This window comes from Electrona antarctica (genome assembly GCF_951216825.1).
Source record: "Electrona antarctica genome assembly, chromosome: 11".
NCBI lineage: Eukaryota > Metazoa > Chordata > Actinopteri > Myctophiformes > Myctophidae > Electrona > Electrona antarctica.
The window spans coordinates 50950659-50975671 of NC_136792.1; the positions used below are offsets into that span (position 1 = coordinate 50950659).

The window sequence follows — 25013 nt, forward strand, 5'->3', positions numbered from 1 at the left end:
CCATCAGAGCCTTGGGCAAAATGCGGAACCACTGGGAGAGGAGCACGTCTTTCTACACGGCTCCATTTACCGGTGCACCCAATGTGTGTCACATGAACAGCGGTCCTCAACAACTGTGTTGTGTTGTGCGTCTCGTGCGAGCGTGTCAACAGAAGCAGAAGAAGCTCAAATAGTAATAATAATAATAACTTCGTTTATTAATCATAACATAACTTAACAGTTATGATAAAAACCGCAGTTTGTTTGGTCTGAGTGAAAAGCAACCCGCCTGTACGTTAACTACAAACTACAGCTCTCTCTGTGTGTGTGTGTGTGTGTGTGTGTGTCTGTGTGTGTGTGTGTGTGTGCGGGCGTGTGTATGTTTGTCTGCGCGCGCGTGCGTGCGTGCGTGTGTGTGTTTATAAAGTTATCTCTCTCACAACAAACTCACATTGCTGCTGCAGTTTTGCTCCAGAGTGTTGAAAGGTACAGTATCATACTTTAAAAAATTAAAAAGTGTGTGTGCGTTTGGGTCCTGGGTGGGATTAGCTCTGGTCCATAGCTCTAAATGCAACGCATTAGAGCTATGGACCAGAGGACCAGAGTGGGAGGGTAGCCCGGTAGCCCGGTAGCCCGGTCCTTTGGACCCCTTTGGTAGGGGTCCAAAGGAGCTCAACCCGAGGGGTCCGGAGACGGGCTAAGTGGGAGGGTAGACACCAGATTTACTGTTTGGAGCTCTTGGGTTGAAAAGTTTGCGAATAATTTATTTATTTATATATTTTTGTTAATCATTTTTGTATTTATTTTTGATTGATTGAATACGTTATAAACAGTTTGCCAGAAAGAAAGAAGCATAGAGCTGTGGTAAAATGACGCTAGCATTAAAGCATTAAACTCCCCAAAAGCCATTTGAGAGCGGTTTTGAAGGAGTCGAGGGATTCGCATGTCTTAATGACTGTTGGTTGGGCGTTCCACATTTTGGTGGCATAGGATTGAAAATACTTTAGTCCCTTGTTTGTGCCGAATCTAGGTTGCACATGGTTAGTTGCGCTCCCTCTGGTGTTATGGGGGTGGAGTTAAACTGTAACATCACGTGATGCACCTTTTTAACGTGCTCTGTCCTCAGATGTCGTGCACGCTGGTGGGTGTGGGCGGAGTCAGTATCTCGTTGCCGGACGGTCGTGCGGTCATCCTGGGCCGAGGACCTGAGACCGGTGTCGCCGACAAGAAGTGTTCCCGACACCAAGGTACGTAGCTTCCAGGACCTGACTGTTTATGTTCAGTGTTCTAGACACCAAGGTACGTAGCTGGAGCAACAGAACACCTTACTGTGTGTGTGTGTGTGTGTGTGTGTGTGTGTGTGTGTGTGTGTGTGTGTGTGTGTGTGTGTGTGTGTGTGTGTGTGTGTGTGTGTGCGCGCGTGCGCGTGTTATTGTTTCCTCCAGTGAAGCTGGTGGCTTGTTACAAAGACCAGAATGTACTGGTGACACAGGTAACTAACTTTATTAGTTACCATGGTAACTATGATCACACCTTATTCCATGGCTTGGTTGAATGCTTGATTCTGATTCGTCAATCGCTGAATTCAGCAGGCTGTTATTTCTTGATAACTTGGCCTCACCCCCTGAACCCACCTCACCCCTGCAGCACAGTATAAAAACAATACAGTGAACATACAAATATAAGGGTAAAGTGCTAGGCTGAGGCAAAAAGCCCAAGGGGCTTATACAAGGCCTCTACTTACTGTATGTAAAACACAATGAAACATTGTACAAGAAATATAGAATAGAGCTATACAGCTAGCCAGACGTTATCCCTTACTTATCTACCTGTTTATTAGTTACCGTGGTAACTATGATCACATCTTAACTACCTGTTTATTAAGTTATCATGTATTTTAATTACCTCAATTTGGATCAAATAAATGACAAGGGGTGTTGTCCTGAACCTTTAAATAACTTATTATACAAATAATTCACAGAAACATTTAATAGTTTTTTCTAAGATTTAAAAAAAAAAAAAAAAAAATAGCGGAAATAGTTGATCTACAAGCTTACAACATCTGCTATTTCTTTTTTTTAATGTATCAACATTTGTATCAACATGTAAACGATTGACGATTATGCAAAAATGATTGCGATTATCTCAAATAAGTGCGAATAATTAAGCGTGTAATGTGTAATAATTGTGTCCTACCAACACCTGTGTATAAAAGCTTCCGTTATCCCCCCCACCCCCGGTGCCGTGCACACAGCTTGGCCCCAACCCCAGCTCCCTGGGCAGCGAGATCCTGGGCAGGGGTCAGTCTGGTAACCTGACCCCCGGACACAGCCTGTACCTGGTCAACCAGCAGCACCCGTTCAGCCTGCGCTACGCTACGCTCAGCGCCAACGGAACGCCCTCCTCCCCCTCTTCCTCCTCTTCTTCGACCCTGAAGGCCAAAGACAAGATCAAGGAAGAGAAAGACCCTCATGGTCCCTCTCTGTCCAGTGGGAGGTCCAAGGACAAAGACCCTCGTGGTCCCCCTCCGTCCAGTGGGGGATCCAAGGACAAAGACCCTCGTGGTCCCTCTCTGTCCAGTGGGAGGTCCAAGGACAAAGACCCTCGTGGACCCCCTCCTTCCAGTGGGGGGTCCAAGCGCAACATCAAGGATTTCTTCTCTGCTTCTCCCAGAAAGGTAAGGAATGAGCAGTTAAGAGTTCTCACACTCTGCCCCTAAAACCGAGTTACCCGACCCTACCCGACCTGACATTTTCGGGCCGGGCCCCAAAATGGTCCCAAACTAAATGACAGAGGGTTGGTAAATCAAATGATAGATATATACTCTTACGGTTGATTACTCTTGAGTTGACTCAGAGAAGAGTTGAAAATGCTGAATAAATACTGGACCTTGATATGAAAAGGGCTGAAAACGACTGGTTTAAGTGTTTAACACAGAGTTTAGTACTGTATATGTGTGGTTGAAGAGTTTAACACAGAGTTTAGTATATGTGTGGTTGGAGTGTTTAACACAGAGTTTAGTATATGTGTGTTTGAAGTGTTTAACACAGAGTTTAGTATATGTGTGGTTGAAGTGTTTAACACAGAGTTTAGTATATGTGTGTTTGAAGTGTTTAACACAGAGTTTAGTATATGTGTGGTTGAAGAGTTTAACACAGAGTTTAGTATATGTGGCTTAATAGTTTAACACAGAGTTTAGTATATGTGGCTTAATAGTTTAACACAGAGTTTAGTATATGTGGCTTAATAGTTTAACACAGAGTTTAGTATATGTGGCTTAATAGTTTAACACAGAGTTTAGTATATGTGTGGTTGAAGTGTTTAACACAGAGTTTAGTATATGTGTGGTTGAAGTGTTCAACACAGAGTTTAGTATATGTGGCTTAATAGTTTAACACAGAGTTTAGTATATGTGTAGTTGAAGTGTTTAACACAGAGTTTAGTATGTGTGGTTGAAGTGTTTAACACAGAGTTTAGTATATGTGGCTTAATAGTTTAACACAGAGTTTAGTATGTGTGGTTTAAGAGTTTAACACAGAGTTTAGTATATGTGTGTTTGAAGTGTTTAACAGAGTTTAGTATATGTGTGGTTGAAGTGTTTAACACAGAGTTTAGTATGTGTGGTTGAAGTGTTTAACACAGAGTTTAGTATATGTGTGGTTGAAGTGTTTAACACAGAGTTTAGTATATGTGTGGTTGAAGTGTTTAACAGAGTTTAGTATATGTGTGGTTGAAGTGTTTAACACAGAGTTTAGTATGTGTGGTTGAAGTGTTTAACACAGAGTTTAGTATGGTTGAAGTGTTTAACACAGAGTTTAGTATATGTGTGGTTGAAGTGTTTAACACAGAGTTTAGTATATGTGTGGTTGAAGTGTTTAACACAGAGTTTAGTATGGTTGAAGTGTTTAACACAGAGTTTAGTATATGTGTGGTTGAAGTGTTTAACACAGCGTGTGTCTTCAGTCGTCTAAACGCTCGCTGAGTCCCGAGGGGAGAGAGGAGGATGTGAAACGCCAGAGGAGACACCAGGAGGAGGTGAAGGAGGAGATGAAGGACGAGGAGGAGAATCTGGCCGAGGAGAAGCTGAGACACTTGCAGGTATTTCGTCGACTAATACTATGACGAAAAATGTTCGTCGACTACCTTTTTTCACCGACAAACTAAATGAAAACTAAGCTATGACGACTAAAACTAAATATATTGACAATTTCGTCAACAAATAAAAACTAGACTGAAATGTTAGGAAGGAACTAGTGGACAAGAGATCCAGTATAAGGAAAAGACACACATTTTGCATGCTGAAAATAGCCGATCTACAAGCTCACAACACGTCGCAGCGCGTTCCGGCCAAACTGGCTTTCAATCTAAAGGTGCTCAATGTTGAAAATGCACTTGTGGTGGCGAGAGCCCTCCACCAGATGGCGCTGTGGCGCCGACTGAGTTAAAACTTTGTGTTGGAAGGAACAACCAGCGAGTAAAGGGTTAACTATAGGCGGGGCCGGTGAACAGCAGCTGCCGTTCTGATTGACCTGAACTCAACAACAGCAGAGTTACAAGTCCACAATGCCTCACGGATGGACGCGTTGTGAGCTTGTAGATCTGCCATTTCGGATGCGCAACACCCTTTTGCGACACGACATGTTGCCTTGTGGTTGGACGCGCGGCTCTGGTTGAAAGGAAATCTTATTCATTGTCTCCACCAGGCCGAAGGCATGGGGAGTATGTTTTGCACTCCGTCTGTCCGTCCGTCCGTCCGTCTGTCTGTGTACAGCTACTCTCCAGCATTGTTAACCTGGTCGATGCCAAATTTTGCACACACACTCCCTGGATGCCAACGATGAACCTCTGCCCCAAAATTTCCAGAACGGCCTGTTATAGCGCCACCAGGAGGCCGACTTTTGAAAAACATTTTTTGATATTACTCCTCCAGATTCTGTCCAAAAATCCCGCAAATCGTTACACACTATCTCTATAGTCATGTGTTCAAGATGGATCTGTCCGATATTTCATATTCCATCCTAATTGGCTAACATTGGCTTTCAAAGTTTGCAGGATTGGCCCTTTTGAAACAAAAAGCCTCAAATGAACGCAGCGTGCAATTTACGTGAAATCCTTCACAGACTTTCCTACTAAGCTGAGGAATATATCCTACCCTTTTCACATTGTATAGCGTATAGCGCCTGTATAGCGCCACCAACAGGTGGATTTTTGCAAAAATCTAATCATCCAATTGCCATCAATGGTGTAAGAACAAATGGCACCCTTTTCACATTGGCCTATTATAGCGCCACCAGGAGGCCACAACCTGACCTGGCCTGGTGGAGACCTGAGACACTTTTTCTAGTTGAATCATGATATTAGACTGGATATTGGTGATTTGGGATATTGTACTATTGTGATATGGCATATGTTTTATGAAAAAATCGGTATCCACAGATACTCAAAATCAGGGAGCAAAAAAAAACAAACAAATTAGATCGGGACATCCCTACCCTGCATAACCAGTACAAGTACAAATACCTCTAAACTTACCATTTAGACCTGAAGACGATTCTACAAATGTCTTTTAAATTCTGACAGTTTTCTGAGAAACCTCATGTTTCTATGTCAGTCGTTCTCATACATTTTCATGTCAAGGACCCCCAAAAATATATGTAATTGGCCGCCGACCCCTCCATCTGAAAATGTTGTTCCAGGGACACCCCAGAAGCAAAGATTTGACTTAAAACGTTTGCTCTGAAAGGATATATATTCAAAGATTTGCGCCACATTTTCACGATTTTCTAAAATAGCAGACTTACAAGCTCGTAGCGAGCTTGCAGATCTGCTATTTTTTCAACAGCTAAAGCATAACATAATACTTAACACATTGAGAGCCCACGCAAAACTGCCCAACATCACTTTCACCTAGAAAATCCATTCACATTTTTTATAATTCAGCTGACTGTGGAGACACATGCTGGAACTTTTTACTTTGAAATGTTTTATAGTTTCTGAGTTATTTAATTTAAACGCCAAATGCATTCTCAATGGCGAAAACACAAACTTTGGCACCACGTGTTAAAAAAATAAATAAAAAAAATATATATATATATATTTATTTTTTTTCAAAGACGTCCACAGACGTCTTGGGCTATGCACGTGCGGTAATACCCAGGACGTCCACAGACGTTTTGGGCACAAAATGTGTTAAAACACCAAAAGTGGTTCCCGCCCAGAATGGATGGAAGTACAGTACATGTCAGTTACAAAGTACAGGTAAATGTACTTAGTTACTTTCCAGCACTGCCTTATAACCCGTCCCTACTTAACAGGAGATGGCAGAGCAGGCCATGGGGGGGGGCAGCGCCCCATCTTCATCATCATCACCATCATCATCGTCAGCCTGCACCAACAGCAGCTGGCAGCAGATTGGATCTCTGATGCTCTACACAGCAGCGGGAGTCAAGGGCAGTGACAAGGTGTGTGTGTGTGTGTGCGTGTGCGAGTGCGTGCGTGCGGTCAGGTCGTGTTGTAAGCAAGCTTGTAGAATATATCTACTATTTCTGTTATTTTTTGAGTGGTGTAAACCAGGGGTTCTCAACCCGTGGGTCGCGACCCCTCGGGGGGTCGCCAAATTATTTTAGGGGGTCCCCAAATTATTTAAAAAAAAAAAAGATTTTTATTTTTATTTTATTTTCACGATTTTTCAAAAATAGCAGACCTACAAGCTCGTAGCGCGCCACTCGGTGGCGCGCTATGAGCTTGTAGATCTGCTATTTTTAAATAGCTAAATTATAACAATGCTTAAAACACCAAAAGGGGTTCCCGCCCAAAATGGTTTAAGGTTATTGTAGCAGTCAATTTATATTGGGGGTCGGGAGGGGGCGGGGCGGGGGTCCCGAGACGTTGCCAAAGCATTTTCGGGGGTCCCCGGCCAAAAACGTTGAGAACCCCTGTTGTAAGCAAGCTTGTAGAATATATCTACTATTTCTGTTATTTTTTGAGTGGTGTAAACCACTCCTACGACTGGCTTTGTTAGTTTACGTGTCTGTCTGTCTGTCTGTCTGTCTGTCTGATCGTACCAAAAAATGAGCATGGTTGCTACGGTCATCCAGTTCACACAGGTGTGATTTCATTACGTCAGACATTACGTCAGACCACAGCTGATCAGTCTATATAAGACCTTACACCACTCAGTTCACACGGGTGTGATTTTGTTTAAATGTATGCCTGTCTGTCTAAAATGCTTATCTCGTCATGGTGATGTCATGGTGGTGATGTCATGTCTGTCTCTCCTCCAGATTGCAGGCTTTGACATCGACGGTTGCATCATCACCACCAAGTCTGGCAAGGTGTTCCCCACTGCCCCCGATGACTGGAGGTATGATGTCATCACTTCATTAGCTTAACTCATTTAGACCAGAAGCCGGTTCTACTAAAAGTCTTTTAAATCATAGCGTGCCACTCACATTCGCCCATTACATTCGCCCATCTGAATGGGCGAATGTAATGCACACTCTATGTAAAGGTGTACATTACTAGGGGTGTCAAAAAAATCGATTAGAATCGCGATTCCCGTTATGAACGATTCAAAATCGTTTCATAGTTTTCACTACAGGGTGTTTGTGATATGAAATGTAAGCTTACCCTAATCACAGTAAACATGTCTTCAGTCATTTTCAAGTTACTGTAGTCACTTCAGTTCAAGACTGGAGTAGATTGTGATGAAATCCTATGTATTGAATCGAGAAGCATTTTGAATAGAGAATCGTTTTGAATCTGGAAAAAAAATGCTTTTGAATTTTAAAAAAAAAGGTTTTGGATTGAGAATCGAGTTGAATCGAAAAAATCGATTTTTAATCGAATCGTGACCCCCAAGAATCAGAATCGAATCGAATCGTGCGACACCCAAATGCACAATCTATGTAAAGATGTGTGTGAATGTAATGCACAATCGCTGTAAAGCGCCTTGGATAAAGGTGCTCTATAAATGCACCATTTACCATTTTACAGTTCACTGGATACACACATCTCTAGTGACAGTTCACACACTCCTGTTAGAAAGGATGTTTACCTTTCAAAGGTTGTAACATTTCGAGCCACACCTCTTCCACAGCCAGACTTCTCAAGTGTGAGGAAGAGCTCGTAGATCTTGTAGATCTGCTATTTGTTTTGCTATTATTTGTGTGTGTGTGAGTGGTGAATAAACCTGGTTGCTTCTCAACAGGATTCTGTTTCCAGAGATCCAGCCCAGGCTAGCCAGCCTGTTGAAGAAAGGATACAAGGTGAGGAGAGAAGTTTAAAAATACTTTAGAAATACTGACAAAACAATGCAATGCATGAAGTAATACTGACACCACAATGTAATACATGAAGTAATACTGACACCACAATGTCAATGTACCAGAATATATATTAGAAATATACTGACACTAAAATGTACTAGAGGCCAAATCCCATGCATGGCAGGTGGTTTTTACATTCTACATGAATGTGTGGACCGTGAAATGAAACATTTTAAGACGATGTTTAGCTTCCCTAACTGTGTGTTCTCTCCCTTCATGTTCACGTTGTCTTCTAAGTTCTAAATGTATAGACTTTGAGCTCTTTATCCATAATGAAACATATATAAAAAAATGATAATAATATAATAATAAATACAAATAATAAAATATACATACACAAAAATAATACAAATATACATACACTCATGGTTCACATATGGTGTTGTATGATGCGGTCCATGTACATGTGCACATTGTGAATCGTGCTGTGTGGTGCAAAAAGTGTGCACAGAAAATAATGAAAATAATAATGTGCTGTGCGTGCATGCGTGGCTGCGTGCGTGCGTGGCTGCGTGCTTGCATATGCATGTGCGTGCATATGTGTGCTTGTCAGGTGGTGTTTTTCACCAACCAGATGGGGATCGCCAGAGGTAAACTGAGACCAGAGGTGTTCAAGTCTAAAGTGGAAGACATCCTGAACACTCTACGACTACCTGTTCAGGTAAGAATCAGCCCATTTAGACCTGAAAATGTGTCTCAAATCTTTGAATATATATTCTTTCATAGGGAACTCATATCTTTGCTTCTGGGGGGGGGGGGGGGGGGTGCCTGGAACAGCATATTTTCAGATGGGGGTCGGTGGCCAATTACATATGATTTTTGGGGTCCTTGACATGAAATTGTTTGAGAACCACTGACATAGAAACATGAGGTTTTCAGAAAACTGTCAGGATTCAGAAGACATTTGTGGAATCTGGTCTCAGGTCTGAATGGGTTAGAACACTCTACAACTACAGCTCAGAATTATAATATATGCCCAGCTCCCGATCCCGACGGCCTTTGCCGCGTGTTTTCTTGGTTACCAAGAAATAAAAGAAAACGGTAAATGGAAAAAACACTGCCCCCTCACATATTTGGAGGACACTATGATTCACCAGAAAAAAGGTTGGGTGTTTTCTATGAATCCATCATCGTTAAAATGGAGTTACAATGGGTTTGTATAGAGGGTATGCGCGTGACATCATCATCATACCTGGAAGTTTTGCGGGAAAGCCTACTGAGTGGCTAAAAACTACTTTCTGGCCTTGACAGCCCATACATCCAAACAGAAAAGTCCTATTTGATTGCATGAAATTACTTCCCTTTTGTTTTTACCGAGGCAACGTACAGTCAGACTCAGACAGTTAGACCACCCGATGTAGTATGAATCCACCCATCGAAAGGCGAACAGCCAATAGTAGAACTCGAGCATTCCATGGGCTTTTGTCAGTAATTCGGATAATTCTGAGCTCCCAGACTGTGCGAATTATCCAATCTGGGCGCATTCGATGGGAGAAATCGAGAATTAGAGTAATTCCTGTGCATTCGATGGGTGGATTCAGAGGGCCACTACACGAGGACGTCGCGGGCTGTTCCCCGCCTAAGTTTGGGAACGATATAAAACTTTACTGCGTCTACATTGCGGTTATGTTAATTATGTTTGCCTTACACACGAGACCGGTAAACTGCTCCGTTTTCAAGATAAAGATGCAGTACACATGGCTGGCCTGTAGATGGCCATCAAAAAAAAGAAAAAGCTTATTCTAAAAGTAGGCTATATGAAAGCGTTGGTATTTCACACAGGTGTTGCCAAATAACTAATTATCTTGATCAGATGCGCATATGACATATCTAGGTCATATCAATTTAATGAGCAGAGCAGTGCTGCTTCTCTCTCTGAGTCTGCACACACTGACTGACCAGCTAAAGTGTATGCCTACTAAACCATAATATATGACAAACCTTGGATTAATTCTTCTGAAAACAGCAGCAAGCACAAAGTAAGTGTGAGAGAGAGAGAGAGAGAGTGAGAGTGTGAGAGAGAGAGAGAGAGAGAGAGAGAGAGAGAGCGTGTGCGCGCGCCCCTTCTCTCGGTCAGATCATCATACACAGCTCACAACGAGGAGCGGCATGGTACATTGTGAATTTATGAGTTTGACTTTGGAGATTGAAATATATATATTCGCTGGTGCGCAACACCTCTGAATGTCAGATAATTGCTTGATTCCTTCCACCTGCTGGCAGCACAGTGCTAATCATTGCCTATTTTTTAACACGCAGCATCTCTCTCTCTCTCTCTCTCTTTGTGACTGTGAGACTGACACAGACGCGGTCAATAATATATAGCATAAATAATAGGCCAAATATAACACTTTCCCTCTATCTGTGATCAGCTCCTCACACACAACTCCTCTCTCGTGCATGCCTGCTCAATTGTTTGCGTGCGTGCGGGCTGCAGATCGGCTATTTTTGGAGAAGAGATTTATAGACATTATGTGCAAATATAAAATAGCTGTGATACTTATATGTAAGTGGTTATGGTGAAATAAACCATTAACACTGGTTAGTTTGGAGGGGGCGAGGGGACTATGACATCACCGTTTCAGCAAATTAGGCGGCATTCGCTGTACACACGGAGACGTGAAAGTCGCGTCTCCAAACTTTCCCACTCTGGAAGGTAGTTTCAAAATTAGCCGTTAAAGTCCCCCAAAACGCCGTCTCCGTGTGACAAAAAGGGCAGATCGGCTAATTACTTGCCCGAGAAACACCGAAATCGTCCTCGTCTGGATTACCCCTCATACTACATCGGGTGGTTAGACACACATGGCTCCTCGGTGCAAAAATAAACAGTGTACACTACCCGACTTTACGATAATAAGGGACAGTATGTCGGGACACGTTGTCATGTTGATAAGCTTCATGTTGTGCCGGCTGCAGCAGCAGTGCCAGTCCGCAATGCTTTGCACTCTTCCCACTGTAAGAACTAAAACCTGTACCCGTAAAAAGTCAGACCGAATCACGACAGTGTGATTTGAGTCTGGCTTATTAGCCAGGCTACGGTGCCTAGGCTGTGAGAGACGGCATCGCACACGAGCAACTTGCTCCAGCACCCGGAAAACAAACATAAGCACAGCGGCGACTGGGAAGAGTGCAAAGCATCCAAAGCATCCCCTTTTACAACTTTTACTTTTTAGCTCCACATCTGAAACGGAGAAGCCGAACCATTTGTGTCAGGATTTCTCAGTAGTAAACTCCTGTCAACCGAACCGCCCTCCTCCCAGCAGCGAGCAGCATGGAAATGGAAATGGATCCTCCCTCGTTTGAGTAAGGACGCGCTGTGATTGGCCACAATGGCCAGTGCACTTGTGCAAGACGTACTTTGATTGGCAGTCGGTGGGAAATGCTCTCTCTACAGATTTTACTAGTATTCTGGCCATAATAATCATTCTGGGCGGCGCCAGCTGTTGGTACGCAGATGCGCTTCCCGGCGCTTGATTGACAGCGCAGAATGAATTTTGACGACGCATGCGCACTGGTGTACCGCTTGTGTGCACCCCTGTCTATAGGAAGGAAGGGGCGGGGCAGCTAAAATGAATATCACATATCTAAATACTGAATCAAGCAACATACAAACTGTCTGGGGTGTTCACATGTGAGTGGACGATGAAATGACCAAAAGCTTTTTTGAAAGTGAAATATCCCTTTAAAACTTCCTAATGAAATCGTCATAATAAATGTAATACAGTATAACAGAATTCTTAATATTGTAAGCATAATGATATTGTAGTGAGATATTTGGCTTTTCTGCAGGTGTTTGTAGCAGCTGGATCAGGCATCTTCAGGAAGCCAGTGACGGGGATGTGGGATCACCTGTGTGAGAAGGTGTGTGCGCACACACACACACACACACACAGATACACACAGACAGACAGACAGACACACACACACACACACACCTCGATTTGATAATCTGTGAATGGGGGAGAGAGAGATGACACCTACAGTATGGTCTGAAGATTCATTCTTACCGGTATAATGTATTCTCTCGTTGGATTTCCTTCTGGCTGCTCAACGGTGTTTGTGGGCAGGAGGCGCACGCACATCCCAGGCTAATTCAACGGGTGCTCCAACAAAAAAGAACAGACTGCAAAAGAAAGAATAAGTTCTGCACACCGTTTTGAAAGCTCCCCAAAAATGTTATTTACCAAGGCGAGGTAAAAAACACAAGGTTTCAGCCTCTGTGGCCTTCGTCAGGTATATAGAGCGTCGCAGTCCCGCCCCCTCGAGAGACCCGGAAAAGAAATCCCTGTTCATTTTCCTCATAGACTTTTCAGAAAGTATTTATTTAAAGACGTTTACGCCGCGGACAAAGCCAACTCTTGTCGTGACAAAATTTAATCATGACAACAAACACAATTTTTCGGGCTGAACAAATAATTAGAAAGAAGAAGTAATCGGCAGGTTACTTCTTCACTTCACTTTTTTGTTGTTTTTCTTCTTTGTAATTATTTGTTTGGTCCAAAATATTGTGTTTGTTGTCATGATTTGTCACGACAAGAGTTGGCTTGGTACGACGCTTATAAGGTCTTTAAATAAATACGTTTTGAAATGTCTATGGGGAAAATGCATTGGGAACTATTTCCTGGGCCTGGCGTCGTCATGAAAGGGGGCGGGGCTGCGACGCTCTATTGGATAGCAGCGCATATAGGACAGGTGTATATATAGAGGTATAAGTGGGCAGAATCAAATCAACGATAAGCCATCACACCTGTGGACACAGTCCCTATTTGGGATTGAACTTGGCTATGAATGAAGCCATTAGTAGGCTATCCCTGTGTGGCCACCAGGGGGAGAAATCATCACACATATACAAACATCAAGGACCCATATCATAACCCCATCCAAGTGTAGAAAAAGCTCCCTGAGCTATACGGAGAGTAGCCTACACATGCACTGTCAGTTCTATGTAATAACGTCGTTAAAAACACTTAAAAAAAGACACGACCAAAAATATTTACAGCAAATGGTTTGATATCGAACTCTTCATTAACCCATTTTGGACGGGAACCCCTTTTGGTGTTAGCATTATGTTATGCTTTAGCTATTGAAAAATAGCAGATCTACAAGCTCAGCGTGCCACCAAGTGGCGCGCTACGAGCTAACAGCTAAATGATGAGTTGGTAACCAAATGGACCCTTAGAGATCGTTAACTCTTGAGAGCGTAAAATGAAACCATTTTGGTTTCATTTTACGCTCTCAAGAGTTAAAGAATAGAATAGAATAGAATAGACTTTATTTGCCATTTGCACAAGTGCATAGGAAATCTTGGAGCACAGCTCCCAGGGTCAGCATTAAAAAGGGAGGGACAGGTAAGAAAGAAAAGAAACATAGAACATACAATCCTAGAATAAATAAGTGTGTCATAGTCTACCTAAAAACAATGCATATTCAGTTCTATCGAATCAAATAAAGTGCTTCATGAATCATAATCTGCCTAAAAACAGTGCATAATTCAGTTCATCTTTCTCGATTAAGTTCATCTATCATATTGAATTCCGTCCCTAATGTCCTCGGCTACTAGTCGCACAGTAGCAGGGAAAAAACTGTTGGAGAAGCGTGTTGTGTGGGTGGAGATGCTCTCTGGCCGGTGGTGTCTCAAATATTGTTAACCCATTCAGGCCTGACGTCGAAAAAGTTTTCTAAATCATGACAATTTTCGGAAAGATTTGAGGTACATTTTAACGATTTTTCAAAAATAGCAGACCTACAAGTTCATAGCGCGCCACTCGGTGGCGCGCTATGAGCTTGTAGATCTGCTATTTTTCAATAGCTAAATTATAACAATGTTTAAAACACCAAAATGGGTTAATGGTTAATGTGGTTAAACGCTAACGTGACATGGATGCGTTCCAGGTCTCAATGGATTAAACATCTGCATTACTTATGTCTACACAATTGGAGATTGTAAAATAATTATTTTGATTTCTCCTAATGGTACCAACATCAATACAGCATGGAATTGTGGACAAAATATTATCCAACGACAACAAAAAAATAATGGGCCTTGATGTGAAAAAAGGTTGAAAGCCAATGATGTAGAGCAAGAGATGTTTGCACCTCCAGGTTCAATTATAACTGTGTGTGTGTGTGTGTGTGTGTGTGTGTGTGCGTGTGTGTGTGTGTGTGTGTGTGTGTGTGTGTGTGTGCGTGTGCGTGTGATTTCAGGCTAATGGTGGAGTGTCCGTTGATAACAAACAGAGTTTCTACGTAGGAGGTAGGAAGGTGTTTATTATAATGATGTTGAGGCCTCGTACTCAGACAGACATACAGTCATTGGAGCGGTTTGGCAGCAGGCAGGCCTGCCAACTGTATGTACAGTGTGTATGATGTGATGTCATGATGATGTGTTGTAGGGATGTCGTTAAGGTAAAAAAAAGAATAATAGGCTACCCCAAATGTAATATGCATGTATAGGCTACATAATTAAAGTTGGTAGACGAATGGTATACATTTATTTATGCTCCTTTTTATAAGATCAGAACACGCATTTATTATTATGCAAATTAACGGTAAAGCTGATAAGCATACTCGGATATTTCTTAACGGTCGGCTAACCGGCTAGCCGGTTACCCCTGACATCCCTAATGTGTTGTGATGTCATAGTGATGTGTTGTGATGTCATGGTGATGTCACAGACGCAGCAGGCAGACCTGTCGACTGTATGTACAGTGTGTATGATGTGATGTCATGGTGATGTGTTGTGATGTCATGGTGATGTCACAGACGCAGCAGGCAGACCTGTCAACTGTATGTACAGTGTGTATGATGTGATGTGTTGTGATGTCATGGTGATGTCACAGACGCAGCAGGCAGACCTGTCAACTGTATGTACAGTGTGTATGATGTGATGTGTTGTGATGTCATGGTGATGTCACAGACGCAGCAGGCAGACCTGTCAACTGGGCTCCAGGAAAGAAGAAGAAGGATTTCTCCTGCGGTGACAGACTGGTGAGGAACTGATTACATTTACTCAATGATTATTTATACTTAATTACATTTACTCAATTACTATACTTAATTACATTTACTCGGTTACCAGTAAGTCGCCTGAGGTCGCGTGCACGCATCCGCCTCGTTGGCGGCAGACTGCTGGGCGAGCGCTGGGGCTTTGGCATGGGGGCGGTCAGATCAACATGGAATTAATTCTGTACTGGCCATATAAGGAGCATGTCTTGAGTGTACAGGGTTTGATGAGGTCAGATCAACATATGGAATGTCAGAACAGGTGAGCTCCATATATGGAGATCTAAGGGTGGGGTTGAGTGTACAGGGTTTTGATGAGGGCCCAGGTAGGCCCAGGCCTTAATTTTCAGGCCTGTTGAGAACTCTAGTTTATGCCGGCTGCAGCTGCACAAATAACTTTGTGGCGGGCCAGTCTAGAGTTCAGAGGTATCAGTCAAAATGGAGACATCAAAGAGGAAGGATGGATGGGGAAGGATCAACATATGGAATGTCAGAACAGGTTCTGAAATATCATATATGGAGATCTAAAGGTTTGAGGTCAGATGTAGAGTTGCTGGCCAATAGTGATGACATCAGGGATCTCCATATATGGGCTTAACTGTGACAGCAGGTCGCATTTACTATGACATCAGGGTCTCCACATCTCCATCCCTGATGATGTCACAAGACCTCGGCACCATATATGGTGCCCGACACACACAGAGGAATTCGATTCCATAATTAACTGTGACCTTCGGTCACAAATAATTATACTTAATTACATTTACTCAATTATTATACTTAACTACAATGTTAGGTACATTTACTCTGTCTCTCTCTCTCTCTCTCTCTCTCTCTCTCTCTCTCTCTCTCTCGTAGTTCTCGCTGAACATTGGACTACAGTTCCACACACCAGAGGAGTACTTCCTGGGCTGGAAGAGCGCCGCCTACAGCATGCCAGAGTTTGACCCGGTGAGAATAAAATGATCATGTTATATCAGTTTACTGTAGCCAGGGGGCGCTAGACTCATCACGTCATGTTATCCTATTATATACAAGATATGCTATCAGTTTACTGACCACAGTGTGTGTGTGTGTGTGTGTGTGTGTGTGTGTGTGTGTGTGCGTGTGCGTCCTCAGAGGAAGCTGGACTCCTCAGCCAGGCTGTACGACCCCCCCTCCTCTCCCCTCACCGCCTCACACACTGAGGTCATCGTGGCGGTCGGCTTCCCTGCTTGTGAGTGGACCTATCTATGGGTGGGACTCTCTTCTATGGGTGGTCCTCCCTGCTGTGTCATTCAGATAAATTGCAGGTCATCAGACCTACGGTAGGCTAAGCACTTTATGTAGCGAGAGCATTTTCGGGAGTCTGGACCGGCGGGCGGCGGCGGCGGCGCTGTTTAAATCTTGTCATGGACTGTGAGGTCTGGAATGATGTCACACGGTCTGCTTTAAGGATAGAAAACATTTAAAGTACATTTGTTTATAATTGATTACATGGATTAGTTTGATGATGTGTTGTCGTGCTTCAGCCTTGTTTTGACACTCTCTCTCTCAGGTATATAATGTAAAGTGAATGTCTCTCTGTCTCTCCCCCCAGCGGGTAAATCCACGTTCTTCCACAGCCACGTCGTTCCACAGGGCTACGTGTACGTCAACAGGGTGAGTGGAGAGACGACTCGTAGAACAACACTGTGACATTAATAAAATCACAAGATGGACAGGTGATCATCACCTGTCCTTCCATGACAAACTGCACGGGGGACAGGTGATCATCACCTGTCCTTCCATGACAAACTGCATGGGGGACAGGTGATCATCACCTGTCCTTCCATGACACACTGCACGGGGGACAGGTGATCATCACCTGTCCTTCCATGACACACTGCACGGGGGACAGGTGATCATCACCTGTCCTTCCATGACACACTGCACGGGGGACAGGTGATCATCACCTGTCCTTCTAGGGCTGCACGATTAATCGAATTTTAATCGAAATCGCGATTTCTGGATTTGGACGATGTCAAAAAAAGAAAATCGAAAATCGTTTTTCCCTTTAACTAGGGCATTTACGGTAAATCTCTCTCGCACTCGCCTGCAGGCTGTCGGGCTCTATGGCCGGGCTACCGTAGTTACTTCCTCCTCCCACTGCCGCGCAGAGAGAAAAGCTGAAAGCAGCGTTAGCATGTCTGCCACGGGGAGCGATAGGAATTAGTTGCTAAAATAGGCAAGACAATGTCTGTCGTCTGGAAATGGTTCGGCTTCTCCGTTTCAGATGTGGAGCAAACTACTCGTTGTAAACGTTGTAAAAAGGGGATGCACACGCGCTTTGCACACGCAGCTGTATTTGTATTTGTTTTCCGGGTGCTGGAGCAGGTTGGGACCTACGCTCGTGTTGTTGCAGTCTCTCACAGGCACCGACTTTTTACGGGGACAGGTTTAGTTCCGACATAGTGGAGGGTCGGTCCCTGTGGGAGACGGCAGCACGAGTGGCTTGTTCCAGTGCCTGGAGAATGGACAGGCATAGCGGCGAGTAGCTCTGGTCCATAGCCCTAATGCTAATTCTACCCTAGCATTAGGGCTATGGACCAGAGCTAAGCAGCGAGTGGGTGCTGCTGGAGAACATGAAGCTTTAATATCAATAGCGTGTCCTGACCTACTGTCCCTTATTATCATAAAGTTGGGTAGTGTACACTGTTTATTTTGCATCGAGGAGCCAATAGCCATGTGTGTCTGACTCTGTGTTGACTGTGTACGTCGCCTCGGCTAAAAACAAAGGGGAAGCCTGTCTTATGTTTCGCCGTACGACCTGTTGCATCAGCGTGCTAAAAAATAGCTGATCTGCAAGCTCACGACGTGTCGCCTCCGCAACACGCTGTGAGCTAGTAGATCGGCTATTTTCAGCACGCGTAAAAATGGAGGATGAGAATTAATTTGGACATTATTGTAAACGTTTTCACTTGTTTAATCCCAAAGGGGATTTATCTTTCTTTGTTTAAAAGGATCCCTGGCCAGACAAATATGCCTTAAAACATTATACTTGCCCTCTATAACTAAAAATAAAAACACCTTAAATATTTGTATTTCTTTCATAAAATAAAGTTGGGTAGTGTACACTGTTTATCTTTCCCTCAATAGGAACAGCTTCTGTCGCAAGTTGAGGATGTCATATGACATGTCCAGTCCATGTGTGGTCCAGCCCCAGGGAATGTATGGACTAGTGCACATGCTAATAAAAAGTATTTAAATATTGCTTTGATGCTCATATTATTCTTAGGAAGTATTAAGTTGTTTTTATTAGCATATGCATTCTATAGGGCTGGACCACACATCGGAAAGTAAGCCTGGGACCGAGGCTAACCACACATGGACATATCAACCTGCGATGGGAGCAGTCCCTATTGATTGAAAGATTCTCTATTTATGAAAGAAATAAAATATTGATGTTTTTATTTATTTTTATTCATAGAGGGCAAGTGTAATGTTTTAAGGCATATTTGTCTTGTAGCCAGGGATCCTTTTAAGGTTTGGACTTTATTCCAATAGGAAAACATTTGTTTGCATTTAAAAAAAATGAAAACGTATTTTGAGACAATGTATTTCTTTTACTGAAAAAAAATTGAAATCGAAACCGAAATCGAGGTTTCAGAGCAAAAAATCAAGGTTTTTTTTTAGGCAAAATCGTGCAGCCCTATGTCCTTCCATGACAAACTGCACGGGGGACAGGTGATCATCACCTGTCCTTCCATGACAAACTGCACGGGGGATCACCTGTCCTTCCATGACAAACTGCACGGGGGACAGGTGATCATCACCTGTCCTTCCATGACAAACTGCACGGGGGATCACCTGTCCTTCCATGACAAACTGCACGGGGGACAGGTGATCATCACCTGTCCTTCCAGGACACACTGCACGGGGGACAGGTGATCATCACCTGTCCTTCCATGACAAACTGCACAAGGGACAGGTGATCATCACCTGTCCTTCCATGACAAACTGCACGGGGGACAAGCGATCATCACCTGTCCTTCCATGACAAACTGCACGGGGGACAGGTGATCATCACCTGTCCTTCCAGGACAAACTACTCACAGCATGTGGTTACCAAACTTTTTAATGTCAAGGACCCCTAAAATGATACTCATTAGCCTGCGGACCACCATTAGAAAATACATGACAAGGACCCCCATAAGAGAAGACTTTTACGGCTCAAGGGCCCCTGGTTTGACCTGAATCAGGCTACGGTCCTCTATTTAATGGCATTTCTGGGTGTGTCTGCGTGTGTGTGCGTGTGTCTATCTATGTGTGTGTGTGTGTGTGTGTGTGTGTGCGTGCATCAGGACACTCTGGGCTCGTGGCAGAGCTGCGTGACGGCGTGTGAGCGCGCTCTGAAGGAGGGCCGCAGCGTCGCCGTGGACAACACCAACCCAGAGGTGGAGTCTCGCAAACGGTACGTCGCTGCTGACCTTTGACCTCGTCATGGCACAATTTACAATGTAGTCATTTATCAGACGCTCTTAATCCAGAGTAATACATCAAATACATAAAAAATAGTTATGAATCATGCGTAAGCTAAGAACGTAACAGTGGTATATCTATATAATGAAACTATGCGTATACACTATAGCGTTATGTCTACATAAAATGCTATCTAAGTTTCGTTTCGTGCGCACGCCCGCTTTTTTTTTTACGCTTGTGTTGTTGCGCCCCTCTTCAACAGACCTGGAGGAGACCTGTGTTGATCCAGGCAACAACGCCTGCGTTCCTCGCTACGCCTGTCGCAATTATTACATAATCGACAAACATTAAACGTGTCAGTGATTTATTTGTAATCACTGATTACTACTACTTATTATCATTATAATAATTATAATAAATGAGTACTTTATTATATTTCCAGATACGTGGACGCGGCGAAGGCAGCAGGAGTTCCGTGTCGCTGTTTCTACTTCTCTGCCTCCCTGGAGCAGGCCAGACACAACAACAGGGTAAGACACACTGCCCCCTAGGGGGCCAGACTCAAGCACCCCAGAAAGGCTGGCCAACGTTGAAGCCGTCGGCCCTACTGGTCAGAGCTGGAACTGCAGGCGGGCTCGTGCATTTAGCATGAGGAAAACCCCGCGCAGCAGCAGTTGGGGTTTAACATTGAGCACTTCCGCAAATTCTGGTTCCCAAATAAAAACAATGTGGATGTAGAACGTTCTTCCGGGTGCTTCAAAACGCCACTGAGCAACTTCCATCGGAATGAATAGAAGGGGGCGGGGCTGTCCGCTCTCTAGTTTATATATAACTCTATGCTAAATCCTCTCTAGCACACGTAGTGAGCTTGTAGATCTGATATTTTCACTAGTCTGGGTCCCGGTGAGGGAGACATCACATTTATCTTTTGGGTGTTTAACTGTGTGTGTGTGTGTGTGTGTGTGTGTGTGTGTGTGTGTGTGTGTGTGTGTGTGTGTGTGCGTGTGTGTGTGCGCGTGTGCGTGCGTGCGTGCGCGCGCGCCGTGTTGTCCACAGTTCCGTGAGATGACTCCTTCAGACACCAAGCATATGAAAGTCAACGACATGATATTCCACAGCTACAAGTAAGAGTACATAAAGTACAATATAAGTACACTAGTACATCTCAGAGGGGAATATTGTATTTATTAGGGATGATCCGATCACGTGATCAGAATTCGTGGCCGATCACGTCATTTTCAAATGATCGGATCGGGAGCAAAAAGACGCGATCGGGACATCCCTAGTATCAATATTATATCCATATCATGATATGATATTGGACTGTATTGTCTGTGATTTTGGATCACATTGTTTATTGTACTATTGTGATATGGCATAAGTGTGTTATAAAAAATATTAAATTGCCGGTATTAAACAGTCGTGTTTCAGGCTTCACTGCCGTGTTTTAAGTTACCTTTGAAGAGCCACTGCGCCGAGTTGCTTGTCATGAAAATCCACTTTAAAATGATGTAGTCGCTTCGCTTGCTATAGTGTTGCTATAGTATTACAAAGTGGCGATCACAACAACAGAGCGGAGGAGGAAGGAGAGCGCTGCGCGGCACCGTCGCCATTGTAATGAATTGGACTCCATCCATCCATCCATCTTCAACCGCTTATCCGTAGTCGGGTCGCGGGGGCAACAGCTCCACCAGAGAGCTCCAGACTTCCCTCTCCAGAGCAACATTAGTGACTTCCTCCTGGGGGATCCCGAGGTGGTCCAAGGCCAGTGAGTCGATGTAATCCCTCCATCTGCGCCTTGGTCTGCCCCGGGGGTCTCCTCCCAGTGCGACGTGCATCGTGAATGGGACTAAAAGAAATCGGCAGATACTCGAAATCAAATGATCGGAATCGGATCAGGAGGAAATCAATGTGATCGGGGCATTCCTAGTATTTATTTAAGTATATATGTATTTAAGACATGTCAAACTAGGGGGTTTTCATGGTTCTGAATCCATTCCAAGCATTAGTTTTGCACAAAATACACTCCTTGGGCTAAAAGCAGCCATAGCCACTTGCCCAAATGTTCTCAAAATGTGCTGACCTCATCACATCTGTCATGACGTCTATGGCCGTTTTTAGCCCGAGGAGTGTATTTTGTGCATAACTAATGCTTGGAATGGATTCAGCATCATGAAAACCCTCTAGTTTGTCACATGCTACTGAAAGCAAAAGGAAAGTTTGACAATTTTGCCTGCCATAGGATGTTAATGGTAGGGCCACAAGAGACCCCTATTAAAAAAATCACACCCGTGTGAACTGAGTGGTGCAACTCCCCCCCCCCCTCCTCCTCTCTCTCTCTCTCTCTCATTAGCAGGCAACAGTGCAGCACTATCTCTCTCTCTGTTTCTGGCACAACAGTGCCACTTTTGCCCCTACTGGTACTCATAGTCACATAGTCACAAAGTCACATAGGTTAACACGGACATTGCTGTTCCTTGGAGTGGTTGCACCACTCAAAAAATTACCCAATACTGACAGCCGCTCAGCAAGTGGATTCATGAATGTATGTAGGTTATATAGACAATATTTTAGGCCAATAAAAAAAGACTATATACCAAATTCCCCACCCGTCCTCCTCGGCTGCCGGACCATTCCCTCTCCAGAGCAACATTAGTAACTGAGACGTGTAAATTGTTGCATGTTGCTCATTCATCCAATCAAACGTGTGATCATTTTTTACCCCTCCTTTTTCAGGAAACATTTCGTGGCTCCCGACCTATCGGAGGGCTTCACGGAGATCCTCCACGTCCACTTCGTCCCACGCTTCAAAGACAGCCAATCAGAAGCTCTGTTTCGTCGGTTCTCCGAAGGCTGATTGGCCAGCCCGGCGCTCTAGTACAGGGTTTCTCAACGTTTTTGGCTGGGGACCCCCGCAAAATGCTTTGGCCATGTCTCGCGACCCCCGCCCCGCCCCCCTCCCCACCACTAATACAAATTGACCGCTAAAATAACCTTAATAGAGAAAATACATCATAAATAAATACTGAAACCAGATATAATCATTAAGGAAAGTTTATGCATGTCTACTATGTAAACTACATTTCCAGCCATTCAGTTGCAAAAAGAAAAAAAAAAGATTTTATTTTTTAATAATTTGGGGATCCCCCAAAATAATTGCGGGAACCCCCCGAGGGGTCGCGACCCCCAGGTTGAGAAGCCCTGCTCTAGTACACACTGGTGGTCAACATTGGCCCAGGGACCCCCAAATAAAACCCTTACAGGTCTGTAACTCTGAGAGTGTAACAAATAAACCCTTACAGGTCTAACTCTGAGTGTAACAAATGGACCCTTACAGGTCTGTAACTCTGAGAGTGTAACAAATAAACCCTTACAGGTCTAACTCTGAGAGTGTAACAAATGGACCCTTACAGGTCTGTAACTGAGAATGTAACAAATGTCTGTAACTCTGAGAGTGTAACAAATTGAACCACATGGACCCTTACAGGTCTGTAACTCTGAGAGTGTAACAATTGTAACCAAATGGACCCTTACGGACCTGTAAGCGTCCATTTGGTTCCATTCGTACAGGGGTCCCGCAGGGCTGTGTACTAGGACCACCAGTATTTTCACACTACATCAAATCTCTCTGCCAAACGTAGTCGATCTACAAGCTCACGACGCGTCAAACATTGTTAGATCGGCTGTTTTCCCCCTAATGTTTCCCCCCAGGATAAGTGTGGTTAAAACACTGTATGCTGTCTCGGTACAAGATGAAAGAAGATATTGTTTATTTTTTAAATGTAATGTCTGGAATATGGTTTGATGTCAAGGCCTTTGAATTCAGCTCATCCAGGAAACAATTTAACCCATTCTGGGCAGGAAGCCCTTTTGGTGTTTTTACCCTGCATTTAGGCCCGACGTCGAAATTAAAAAAAAGGTCTTCTGTAAGAATATATATTCAAAGATTTGTGCCGCATTTTCACGTTTTGTCAAAAATAGCAGACCTACAAGCTCGTAGCGCGCCACTCGGTGGCGCGCTATGAGCTTGTAGATCTGCTATTTTTCAATAGCTAAAGTATAACATAATGCTTAGTTAAAACACCAAAAGGGGTTCCCGTCCAGAATGGCTTAAGCAAAACAACATGGTCTATACAATGTCTGTATAACTGTCTGCAATAAAGCCTTTGAAAACATGGATATTTATCATAAAGTACACATCATTTGTTGTAAATGAACCATTTGCATTTCAAGCACCCCCAGTTTGACATGCATTAGGCTACGGACCCCCATGTTTATCTCTGGGACCCCAATTTATATAGTAAAAAAAGCAATGTTAATTTAACTCGGGCAATTGGGCAATTTTTCCATTTGGGCAATTGTTTTCCATTTCCATTTGGGCAATTTTTTTTCAATAGGGTGGTGTTAGTTGACAGTGGGCAGAAAACTGCAGATCCTCACTGAGGTGCTGTTTTAACCATAGGGGTGGTGTTAGTTGACAGTGGGCAGGAACTGCAGATCCTCACTGAGGTGCTGTTTTAACCATAGGGGTGGTGTTAGTTGGCAGTGGGCAGGAACTGCAGATCCTCACTGAGGTGCTGTTTTAACCATAGGGGTGGTGTTAGTTGACAGTGGGCAGGAACTGCAGATCTCCACTGAGGTGCTGTTTTAACCATAGGGGTGGTGTTAGTTGACAGTGGGCAGGAACTGCAGATCCTCACTGAGGTGCTGTTTTAACCATAGGGGTGGTGTTAGTTGACAGTGGGCAGGAACTCCAGATCCCCACTGAGGTGCTGTTTTAACCATAGGGGTGGTTTTAGTTGACAGTGGGCAGGAACTCCAGATCCTCACTGAGGTGCTGTTTTAACCATAGGGGTGGTGTTAGTTGGCAGTGGGCAGGAACTCCAGATCCTCACTGAGGTGCTGTTTTAACCATAGGGGTGGTTTTAGTTGACAGTGGGCAGGAACTGCAGATCTCCACTGAGGTGCTGTTTTAACCATAGGGGTGGTGTTAGTTGACAGTGGGCAGGAACTGCAGATCCTCACTGAGGTGCTGTTTTAACCATAGGGGTGGTGTTAGTTGACAGTGGGCAGGAACTCCAGATCCTCACTGAGGTGCTGTTTTAACCATAGGGGTGGTTTTAGTTGACAGTGGGCAGGAACTCCAGATCCTCACTGAGGTGCTGTTTTAACCATAGGGGTGGTGTTAGTTGACAGTGGGCAGGAACTGCAGATCCTCACTGAGGTGCTGTTTTAACCATAGGGGTGGTGTTAGTTGGCAGTGGG

General features: G+C 43.9%; 1 protein-coding gene and 1 long non-coding RNA gene across 5 annotated transcripts in view; one reads left to right on the plus strand and one right to left on the minus strand.

The window, feature by feature from the left end:
* The window catches only part of LOC306932850, a 520149-nt gene that overhangs the window by 227478 nt on the left and 267658 nt on the right, over positions 1 to 25013 (minus strand). The gene's annotated exons all lie outside the window — the stretch shown is intronic.
* pnkp (polynucleotide kinase 3'-phosphatase) lies at positions 92 to 24130 on the plus strand. 4 transcript variants are annotated; one of them, XR_013791165.1, is made up of 20 exons: positions 92 to 465; positions 1106 to 1226; positions 1430 to 1471; positions 2234 to 2656; positions 3943 to 4077; positions 6294 to 6440; positions 7263 to 7342; positions 8189 to 8246; positions 8860 to 8967; positions 12096 to 12167; positions 14511 to 14559; positions 15223 to 15293; positions 16167 to 16259; positions 16428 to 16524; positions 16888 to 16949; positions 19631 to 19740; positions 20191 to 20278; positions 20805 to 20872; positions 22485 to 23186; positions 23236 to 24130. XR_013791165.1 is itself a non-coding variant. In XM_079514776.1 (20 exons), the coding sequence occupies exons 3-20, from the start codon at positions 1106 to 1108 to the stop codon at positions 22603 to 22605; spliced, it is 1950 nt and encodes a 649-aa protein (XP_079370902.1). In that variant the 5' UTR covers positions 94 to 172; positions 407 to 465; the 3' UTR covers positions 22606 to 24126. The 4 variants fall into 4 exon arrangements, 3 of the variants coding, with proteins under 3 accessions (XP_079370900.1, XP_079370901.1, XP_079370902.1); XM_079514776.1 differs by having other exon boundaries at positions 94 to 172; positions 407 to 465; positions 1425 to 1471; positions 22485 to 24126; XM_079514774.1 differs by having other exon boundaries at positions 22485 to 24128.